At 40.8% G+C, this 11,442-nt stretch overlaps 1 protein-coding gene across 4 annotated transcripts in view; it reads left to right on the top strand.

The window, feature by feature from the left end:
* LOC101847038 (inward rectifier potassium channel 2) overlaps window positions 1-10,998 on the top strand; it is a 15,479-nt gene extending 4,481 nt beyond the window's left edge. For 3 of the 4 annotated variants that reach the window (XM_005098731.3, XM_005098730.3, XM_005098728.3), the window contains exons 2-7: window positions 3,666-3,884; window positions 5,370-5,687; window positions 7,266-7,420; window positions 7,953-8,085; window positions 8,717-8,839; window positions 9,695-10,998. In XM_005098731.3, coding sequence (XP_005098788.1) covers window positions 3,727-3,884; window positions 5,370-5,687; window positions 7,266-7,420; window positions 7,953-8,085; window positions 8,717-8,839; window positions 9,695-10,346 — 1,539 coding nt within the window. In that variant the 5' untranslated portion in view covers window positions 3,666-3,726 and the 3' untranslated portion in view covers window positions 10,347-10,998. Of the gene's footprint in view, window positions 1-512; window positions 744-3,665; window positions 3,885-5,369; window positions 5,688-7,265; window positions 7,421-7,952; window positions 8,086-8,716; window positions 8,840-9,694 lie in introns of those variants that run through there. The other variant, XM_005098729.3, reaches the window with a different exon arrangement.
* Window positions 10,999-11,442: the final 444 nt, after the last annotated feature.

The following is an 11,442-nucleotide window of genomic DNA, read 5'->3' as shown; positions in this document are numbered from 1 at the left end:
GAGAGAGAGAGAGAGAGAGAGAGAGAGAGAGAGTGTAGGATAGAAAAGAAAAGAAAGAGAGGGGAGAAAGAATGATGGTGGGGAGGTGGGAGTTTAAGGAGCCTAATACATTTTAATATTTTCAAAACATTTGTCAGTTTGCTTTTACTTTTACCTCACAAAATCGTATGGTAAAACCAGCATTTTTTCCTCGAGGTGACATATTGCAAACACTTTCACTTTGCCATGGCAGGTTGTAATACGGCAGAACAGCTGTGGCCTTGGAAATCATTCATATCTCAATAATAATAATAATACAGTGTGTGTATTTCCAGAAAGTTTGTGATAAATCCTCCACTAAGCTGTTATGTTAAGCTTGTAAACGTTAAGATATTCTCCTGTGATACGATGTTTACGCTTTTCAGACTAATGACGACATGTGTTCATTTCCTTCTCACCTGTTCTCAACTCACGGCAATCGTAGACCTTCATGAACACACCTCTTTCTTGTCACAGAACTGGATGATTTTGATAAAATATGCTAGTAATGATAATTGCTAAGAACTATTGAGTAAATCTGCACCAAAATTCCATAATCAGACTTCGCAGTCGTCTTTCTAATCATGTGAACGGCCAAATGCATATGTAAGCACTCCGAACACAAGTTGTGAACCTTTGGATACATGTGGAATAAAATGCAGCAAAGGAGTTATTTTCACCGTGTCAGTGTAGTTTGTATTCAGCCAGGAGAAAAGTGAAGCCAGGTAATTCGTTCGTGCCTTGAGCAAAAACAAAAACAACAGAAAGCGAACAAAACAAAATAAACATTCGTTTGTTTCAGTACACTTTCTTCGTATTTTTCATTTACGTGTGAGGTGAATTTTGTTTTTCTCTTGGCCTAACATGCTGTGTGTTTCTATTCATGACCAAAATAATGTTATTATTAACAATGACCTCGGCAGAGTTTCGACCTTGTGTCGCTTGGAGTCACACATACTCAGTATACTGGCTTTGGTTTCAGTTCTTCGTTCTTACTGAACACACATTGAGTCTTCTTTTGAACAAACGTGACATTTACGCTTCCACGTTATTAATGTGTGTTGATTTTGCTTTCGGATAAAGAGAAGACACAAAGCAATGCCTGATCCAGAACCCTCATCCTTATCGTAAATATACAAGTAGGCCAACTGGAAGAAAGGCTGTGGAAAGACAAGACTTATTTGTTCTATCCTCCCCAGGAAGCAACTCACGTTTCTATGTTTTAATGGAAGTATCAGCTTTTTAAAATAACTTTCGTACCTTTTTTGTCCGAATAATACTAAAACACATAAAGCCCATCTTCGTAACCGCATTCTTCGACTTCCACTAAGACCACCAAAGCAAAATGAAGCCTTTTGCCACGATCATGTAAATGACAACGTGTTTCATTTTTCATTGACAAACATTGTTTCATACTCAAAATCTCTATCCACATGCACCGTTTATGTACACTTTCCACAATGCAGAGTTTTAGGGACCTAGGGTCAATTATGACTGATAAAATTTGGTTTTAGGTAAAATATGTAAACACAGAGGCCCCAAACACTCATTTTTACTTAGGATGTGATGACAACTTTGTTAAAATCAGAAAAGAAGTTGCTCCATTTCACGTCGTCTTCAAGACGGATTATTGTGTCAAACATTTACAAACGGGCCTTGGAAGTGCTGTTTTGAGGCAGACTAAAACCACAAAAGTACACATCGTCAAATATCCCCCCTTCCCCGAGGAGTGAGTGTGTGAGGACATGGTAGAGGATCTTGCACACAGTCTCCACTATCTCTTGGATTTCCTCTAATGTTCACGCCACCATCTAATTAATACCAGGTAAAAAAAAAATACATGTAGAAAAACACAGTTGTCCGGAAAATGCCAGATTCACAGGCTCCAGAAATGTGGGGTCTAGCGGAACTTTCCTGTCCCCTTTCACCCCTCTCCCGCCCTCAAACACGTGACTGCTCTTTTTCTCGAACAAATCATAGTGAAAAGCATTCACATTCTCAAAGTGGCTCGTCCTACAAAATGAAGCAAATTGAGCACTGAGTCTTTTTAGAAAATAGATAGATCCATGTAGTGGTATAATGCAGGCCGTTATTGCTCATACGCCTCCTCCCTCTTTCCACGTGTTCGTGCCCACTTATTCCCCACTTCAGCACTCAGCTAAAAGTTGCCCCAGATACCCCATCAAAAGGCCGTATCGGCAGCTACTTGCACACAGTCTCCACTATCTCTTGGATTTCCTCTAATGTTCACGCTACCATTCTAATTAGTACCAGGTAAAAAAAAAAGCGCATCTGAAGCAAGAATAAATAGATCTATATAATTTTTTTAAAGCATTTGTATGTTGGCGGTTGGAGGGCATCACTGGTAGGTCCTACATCTTTACTTTCCCTCTGTTGTTTCCGTCCGTCTGTCTTACTTTCTTCCAGCACTAAGTGACCATTGTTGTGTCGATGTGCTTCTGTTTGCACAAACAAACACATAAACAAACAAACAAACAAACAAAGCTTTTGTTTCTGTTACAAAAGCTACCTAGTGGGCAGCATGCCTGTAATCAATGTCTTTCTTTATACAGTACTCAATAAAAACAATATGGTTGTTCATTATAAACTTGCACAGGTGTATAGCATGAATCTGGATTAAGAGAGTTCCTGGAACGATATGATCTATTTTGATTAATTATGAATTGCAAAGCAAGACTTTGATATACCGGCACGCTTGTGGGCAAGAAAAGACCACTGTGTACCCTTGTTTTTACCAGATGGTGGCGTGAATATTAGAGGAAATCCAAGGGATAACACTGCATTCCGTTGACATACTGTTCGGCAATCGGCGATTAGAAACGCGTAACTAACGACCATTTTATTAAATGAAGTGTGCAATAATTACACAGTTCGTCGGACACAATTTGCTGAAACATGGTCAATTATACAGCACCAGCTAATCTCATAATATTCTTTTGTTATTCACTAGGGTCCATGTACGACTAACATACTCAAGACTGCATCAATTTCCACAAAAGGCATACGGTTCTCTCTGGATATGACACACAGAGTATTTTGTTTTACTTACTTTGCAATTCTCGAAGAAGTGAGTTCAAGCTATCAAGTTTTTAACCATTGAAGCACTTCTTCAGCTGCTCCCAAGTCCATTCAAGGTTTTAATCTTGAAGATGGTCGAAAGTCCACATTGGGATGTTTTCTAGTGCGCATGTGTGTATTTGGGAGTGTGTACATATATATATATGTGTGTGTGTGTGTGTGTGTGTGTGTGTGTGTGTGTGTGTGTGTGTGTGTGTGTGTGTGTGTGTGTGTGTGTAAGTGTATGTGTATGGGCACACTCTGTAATTGTTTACAGTTTGCCTGCCTTGCCGTCTTCCTCTGTTTGTGTGTCGTATATCTGGGCTGCACGTATTTCTTTAAACACACGTCCGCTAGTCTGATGGTTTCTATGCCCATGACTCTTACAGTAAAATGATTCCTTTACTGAAGAGAATACCATCCTGAATGTAGATCCCTTATTCTTTTGTCAAAGGACGTTTTCACATGGCTTTCAACGAACCAAAAAATAGAATTGAGTTCACCTCCCTCAGCTGTCTAGCAAGCTAAAATGTACTCTTAACAGCAAATGCAATTTTCCCACCCTGCAGATGGCATATGAGTGACACAAAGAACGTTCAACTCTGCTGCCAGAAACAGAAAAAGTGAACCATGAATCTGTGCAGACGCCGACGACAGGTAGACAGACACCTCTCGAGAAAGAGGTTGATGCGCAGTGCCGGTCACAACATCGTGTCTGTCTCAGTGCCAGACAAACACCGGAAGTACATGAGCGACATCTACACCACGCTCATCGACATACAATGGAGGTAAGGAAGCTGTTCCTAGACCTCGAAGTTAAATAACGTTTCGTTAATTTAATCGTCCTTCTCCTGATCTTCTTTGAGCCACCTCCTTGCCCCCCCCCCCTTTCTACTCCTGTGACCCCCCACTCCTTTCTGCTCTTTCTCATTTATCTAATTTCTTTCTGTGTTCTTTGCAAAATTTTTAATCATCGTGCTATTAACTTGCTATCTTCTTTTGTATCCGCAGCTACTCTTACTCTCTTACTTCTCTTACTCAACCTCTTTCTTCCTCTTTGTCGTCTTTTCCTAACACCTTTTCCCCTCCAGCTCCTTCTCCCTCCCTCTCCTCCTCCTCTTCCTCTCCCTTCTCCTCCCCCTCATCGCCCTCATCATCATCGTTATGCCCAGCTTCCCTCTCCTTCTCGCTCTGAGCCTAAATTCTGTCGTACATCTTCCTGCACTCACGCGCGAACAATGCACTCACTTGTAAATAAACTGGCACAAGAATTAGCAGCACTGACACAAATAGAAATAACAAAAAATGAGAGCACGAGAAACAAAATCAGCAATGAAAGCTGTTCAAAGATCAACAATGGACAGGTATATCGCAAACGAAAAATAAACAAGCGAACAAAGAACTTCGACGACGAAAGCAGTAACAAACATATTATTAATAAGCCAACAACAAGAACATAAAAAGACAACACAATAGAACAATTATTGTTCATAGGCTAATATCCACTCACTGGGAACACACTCATTCCACTCCATAATAAACCACATAACTGTGTTTATGTTTTCAACTTTAACCTTTCCGCATTGCTACCGAACCATGTAGCGAGGCGTGTCCGTGGCACGGCTGGTGTTATTTCACTGCGGAAAAATACAAGCTGTGCGATTAGCGCCACACAAGGCACGTATCTATAACGCCCTGTGAAATTGAGAAAGGTCAGACAGTGCCGTAATGACCAGTTAGAAACGGTTAGGACTGTCAGACACCAGTCTACACGACGCCAGATCACTCGTATACACGAAGTTTTATCAGCGAGTGAGTGCGGTCAACAGTTTTTCATCTCACTCATTTCCTTTATCTTAAAAACAGATGACAAGTCTGTTTTGTATTTAGCTTTACTTGTCCTCTTTTATGCTTTCTCATGTGGCCATAACAATAATATCAAATTTTAATGTAATCAGGTTTCTATACAAAATAGATAACTTTGAATAATCGTTTTTAAGGCTTGTGGCTCTTTTGTTCTGTCTCATCTGTCTGTCTTGTTTTATCCCTATTCCCCCTTACACTGTTTTTCTGTCTATCTGTATTACTTTCCCCCAGGACTAAAGTAAATGGCCTGATGTGCTTCTTCTCTGTACTGAAATGAGCAAACAAGTAAAGCTTTGTCCCGTGACTAAATGACCTTTATTCATTATGCCGATATTCCTCTATAAACCCAAGTAGAACATTTGCAACCAAACTGATCGCCTTTTGTCACCATGTTTTTTTCCCCCCAGATGGAACATTCTTATTTTCGTCGGGGTCTTCGTCTTCACTTGGGTCATCTTCGCTTGCTTCTACTACTTGTTAGGGTCTCTCCACGGAGATTTGGAGACCAACTCAACGATAACGCCTTGTGTGGAGAACGTGAATTCCTTTACCAGTGCCTATCTGTTTTCTATCGAGACAATGACCACTATCGGATACGGCTTCCGCTCTCAGACCGAGGAGTGCCCAGGGGTGTTCTTGGCCGTCATGTTACAGTCTATTCTTGGAGCCGGTCTTCAGTTCGCCTTGGCTAGTGTGGTGGTATCGAAAACAAGGAGAGCGAAGAGGTGAGACATTGTGTACTGTGTCAAGCCAGTCATTCGATCAATACACCCGCCCGTTAAACTGAAATGCAATCAGTTAAGAGTGATGACGAAAAGGGGAGCTGTGTGAAGACCGACTGACGTTCGGTTGAATGTCAGAAGTTGAAAGTCAAACGGTTGCTTTATAGTTTGCAGCGGAGTCATGGATCTCTATATGCAAGGCTGCAAACCATTCGATCAAAATGCATTCAATTAAACACTATTCTTTAAGATTATACAAACTAGCAGGGCCCCCTTTCGATGAAAGAAATGATCGGTGCATTAACATAAACTGAAAGTCATTGGCCTACTATATTTACATTCTACCGGGATGGAGCAATAAATCTTGAGAGATGCAAAAGTTTAGAAGGACGAGATCTATACTCTCAAAACAAAATGCGCCTCGCGAAATATCACTTCCGGCACTTCCGTTGTGAAGGCCAGCTACGCAGATTTGTTTCATTTCTCAGTGGAATAATCACAAAGGCCAAAGAAGGACGAGAACTTTTTGTTAAATATATTTTTCTAAATTCAGGAAATGAATAAATAAAAAATCGAGCTCTGTCTTGGGGGCTTATCTATCTTTTCGCAGGTACTTGCCAACTTTCAACTCTGTAGCTGTTGCAGTTTTATGGAAAAAATGACAAACGTGTTTCTAAGTTGCCAAGTGTATAATATATTTAAATCCTTGGAATACTTTGCTTTGGATGCATTTAATTCAATTCTGCAAAACTGCCAACAAAAGAGAAGCAGCATTCAGTTGGAAGGGGGGTTTAGATGACGCCACACATGGAAAGAGGACAAGATACATGCTTTTCTAAAATAAACAACAGTGGAAGTGTCGGGCATGAAAGGTATCCACCACCTTTTTCAGTTTATCGTAAAGGAACTTCATTTTTAAACAATGTTCTTGTGTTTTCCATTTATTCCTCTATCGAGAATGGGCGTATGTGGTGGAACAAGTAGGCGTTTCGCCGTCATAAGGAGGAGACTTATTATTTTAGTTCCTCTGGTGGGAGTGTTTTTATGGGGCATCTCCTGCCTCCTGGGTCATTGTACCTTAGCCCGGGTTAGCCGTGACAGGCAGGATCAACGTTACCCACATTATACACCATCTACATAGATTTGTGTCGAGTGGGGCATGAAACAGTTGCAATTACATCATCTGGAGGTGTCATCTCTGACCCGAAGGTTGACGTGTAATGACCCTCCATCTTTCACGATCGCGAACTGCCTTTGCACATTCTGCCATATCCAGGCCAGTCCATGTTCTTATGTTGTCCTCTGGCTCTCCTGATATTACAGTCCATCGCTAATGAAAAAAAATCTGACTGTAAAGGAGGAACAAGACCTGCTCAGCATCCACTGAGCTAAGCGTTAGTTTCGAAATCGGAGAAGGCTTTGAATTAGTAACAATATGTGGCGGTCATCATGATTTACTTTTGGAGTAGGGATAGGTGTTTTAAGATATAGGTTAGGATCAGTTGACTTTTTGTCATATATACTTTCAGCCTCAAGATTTTCTGCTCTAGAAACTTAATCATTGCATGCTCTTACCCCCAGGAGGAGCGGAACTGTGTTGTTTAGCGACAAGGTGTGTATTTATGAAGACAACACTCACCTGCAGCTCTCTGTGAGGGTTGGAGACATGAGGAAGTCAGAAATTGCCGGGGCTCACGCTAAAGGATTTCTAATTAAGAAGTACAGATCACACGATGGTACGTGGCTTTACTGTAAATGACTTCACTGTTAACTCAGGTGATATATCAGCTGGTGTATAGTACAAAATTGAGGTATTCAATGAAATTCCCTCTCACCCCACTACCCCAGAAAACAAAACAAAAGAAAGTAAATTACTAAATACAACAACAACCCCCCCCCCCCCGAGAAAAGCCAATTACAAACAATTGCCTTTGAGACTGAACCCACATTTTTTGCGAGCAACATTTACCACTTTAACACACAATCTTATTTGATAAAATCGATGAAAAGGTTGTATTATTCTGTTCTATATTCGCCAAGCTCCTTTTTCCTTGAGTGCTTTGGTTTGACTATGTTATGATGCTCTATTTCTTGTTTTTTGTGGTTTGTCGCAGAGTGCAGTTTTTCCTCTTAGTTTTTATTAAGTCAAGGGTGTTACTGTTAGACTCCTTTTTCAAGTTGACTTTTTCACGAATTCATACTTTTAGAACCTTTGTTTATTGTAACTCTGTTTTATAATTTAAAAAAAAATTAATGTAAAATCTGCAGGAACTTTTGTTCCTGTGAGGTCCTACCAAGTGAGCTTCAAGGCGGAAAGTGGCAGAGATGAGATCTTCCTCTCCTGGCCGACTCAAATCTTGCACAAAGTGGACGAAGCGTCAGCTCTGTGGTCCCTTTCAAGGTAGGAATGTTTTTAATTATTAATCGCCCTTTTTAAAAGGTAGATGCTGAGATTGGAATTGGCATATTTTAGTCAGTTTTTTTTTCTGGACTCTTTTCTCTGGAAAATGTGCTGTATTTAGAAAAATGCGTGTTCTGTCTTCCAAAAGTCTTGCTCGGAGTTTCAAAGGGCTTTAGGCTAAAAAAAATCCGAAGCAAACGAAAACAGCAGCAAACACCAAAAAAGCAAATCAACGCATCGTTGACAAATCTACCGGAGTCTTACACTTTAATCTTAGGTTGAATTTATCTTGTCATCTTTTATTAAGATTACCTTGTATTCGGATGTAGGAATGGTGTAGCATGAGGTCAGCTGTCACAACTCAAAGAGCTCAAAGAAATTTCAAATTCGTTTTTTTTCCCTCTTGTATTAGTAAGTAAACCCGACAAACACATTGAAAACGTAAGCTATACAAAACTCTTGCTTTCAGTTATAGGTTCAAAAGTTGTCAAATATACCTTTCAAACTTTGTGCGTTTAGATTCCGTCATTCTAGATTCGTTTTTCAACGGTGCTCAGAGAAGCAATATTTTCAGATACACAGCAAAACCACGCTGTGTGGTGTTTCTTCAGTGTAATTGGTGTATCTCCAGGGATGAGCTCCTGAGCGGCAAGTACGAGCTGATTGTCGTCATCGACGGCGTGTGTGTGTCTACCAGCACGCCTTTCCAGGCTCGCAAGTCGTACCACACTACGGAGATGGTGTGGGGCCACAGGTACGTCCTCACACGACTTCCAAACAATGTACAGTTGTACTTTGACGTGGTGCCTTTTTTCGTTTTATGCCAAGGTTTTGTGTCATATAGCATTCATTTGGCTGTTATTAGTTGCTTTGCTTGTGATGCTGTTGCTGTTGTTGTGGTTGTTGTTGTTATTGTTATTGTCCTAGACACACCTGCAACTCGCGCATTTCAGCCTAGTGCTATGGAGTGGTGTTTAATAGTTTGTTGCAACTGTTCTGTAGCCATGTACAGGTATAGGGATGGGGGAGAACAAGCCAAGTTCTGAGGTTCTTGATTCTGGAAAAGGCGGCGGGTAGGGGGGGGGGGGGTGGGGGGGTCCAGTTTTGTGCGAATGTTTGTCGATTATGGTTTGTTAGTTTATAGAGGCTGAAAATAAGTCCTGCCTCTTGTCTATTTTGTTGTTTGACACTGTCATAGGGTTTCATTGTTGTTATGTAGACATGTTAGTTATGATGCTTGATGACCAGGTCAAGCTCGTTATTTAGTGTTTTTTTTAAACCTGGTTAATTGGATACCCTTTTACGTTGAGTCACAAACATGTGCTACTGAACAGTGCTTCGATTGCTCTCAAAGGCAATCCTGGAGAAGATATTCTTAAAGTTGATCTAGATCTATTCTGTGTTATTTGAACGATAAAATATAGCTTTTGTATAGCTCGCAAGCATTAGAACGAATACATTCTCACACATTGTGAACCCTGAAACATTCCAATCAAGCTTTTAAGGTGTAGTCATTGGGTTTATGATTTTTTTTCTTCAAAATTTGTGAACCATTGTTTCAGGGGTCCCAAAATTCAAACTAATCTGGACTCCCCGTGCTCAATTGCAGATTTTCAGATCTTGGTCTCAGTCTTAACTGCTCCGGAAGTTACGACATGGACTTGTCAAATTTCAATGGCACTGTTCCGGCATCGACACCGTTGTGTAGCGCCCAAGACATCAACCACTTGCGGGAAATGTACAGAGCAAATCATCCCGACGAAACGGTTGGAGAAAGACCCAATGAAGGCTCCTTGTCTAAAGAGGATGTAAGAGGCAGCCAGGTGAAGGAGAAATCTTCCAAAGTTCTCATGCAGCGGAGATCTCACAGTATGGAAGAAGCTACGGGAAAACCCAGAGGTCAACACAACCGACGGTGCTCTCTGGGAGATCTTATCCGCACAGCACAAGGAGAAGGGGCTGGGGGAGGGAACAGAATTAACCATCTCGGCAACGCACTTAACATTTACAGACACCGCTTGAGTGTGACTGATACGTATCTTGGGTCAGATAATATTCTGGAAGAGGTGGATGAAGATGACGACGAAAACAATCAGGCAATTTTGACCGTTGTCTCTCAGAGGTCTCAAGACCGCCTGGAGAGAAGGACGGACGTTCGAGACGTGTTCAAAAAGAAAAAGAGCTCAGTGACCCAATTGTTCTTCGGCACGGAGCCTGCCAAATCTGGAGAGGAAGGTATAGGGGGCGAGGGCGTCTACTGAAGCGAGAGTGATTTTTAGCTAAAGAGTGGAAACAGCAAGATAGATTGAAAAAGAACAAAATGCACATTCCCTCTCCCTTTCGACCCCCTCAACCCTCAATCGAGCTGTGTCTGTACCAAAACCTGTAACGCTTTGTACATGCTGTATTTTTGTTTTTTCGTAATTCATAAAGACGCACCAAAGGCATTCACGAGAGATATTTCCGAAAGCTAATCTGTTGATCGCCGCAGAGTAGCCCTATCAACAAGAAGTAATACGTATTTGTATAGGACGCACCAAAATGGTCAATTATACGCATACACTGTTACCACCTTTTCTACTGTCCGTTACAGAAGACACCGAATGTATATCACGAGATGGTTCAATCTTACATTTTAGCCACTTTACAACCCCCCCCCCTAAAAAACAAACAAAAAACTTCATCAAAATGCCGACGGTGATTGTTACATTAGAGCCTGTGTGACACTGTTATAAGGGATTGACGTGTCTGTGAAAAGAGCCTGAGCAAAGAGTGTTTTTAAAGAACTTCTGTTTGAGAAATGAAATAACATAAGAATTTCTTCCGCCCCGGTGGTGATATTTGGAAAAATCCACCCTTTACTTGTGAGGACGCTTTTTTGTAGAGAGAATAAAAATCTTTGAGAAAATTGTCTGTGGTATGGCAACTATATTTGATTTAAGAAAAAATTAACTTGTCAAATACTTAAACATTTTTGGGTATGTGTGCCTTGTTATTGACCGTCCAGTCGTTGTAACACCTATTATGAAACCGTGTAATCCTGCCAGCGGCCCGAAGTTGCGTCATTGGGAAAGGCAATTTCCACGAATTTTTCCTCACTTCACCCTGGTGGGAATCGGTACCCTGCTTTAGAAAGCGCAAGGTTATCTAAACGTTTAATTGGTTGCTTGCACTGTGTGCTTCCTGGGAAGCAGAGAATGTTTCTAAGTGTTTTTGAGTCTTCTGGGGTAAATGTAGTTGTAAAGCACACAAAGCATGTTGTTGATCGAGGATAGACTATGCGTTACTTTAATGCATTATTGTTATTGTTATTATTATTATTATTATTATTATTATTATTATTATTATTATTATTAT

The sequence above is a fragment of the Aplysia californica genome, unplaced genomic scaffold (genome assembly GCF_000002075.1).
Source record: "Aplysia californica isolate F4 #8 unplaced genomic scaffold, AplCal3.0 scaffold00192, whole genome shotgun sequence".
Lineage (NCBI taxonomy): Eukaryota > Metazoa > Mollusca > Gastropoda > Aplysiida > Aplysiidae > Aplysia > Aplysia californica.
The sequence above is the reverse complement of the archived record's forward strand: the minus strand, read 5'-3'. Positions and strand labels throughout refer to the sequence as shown.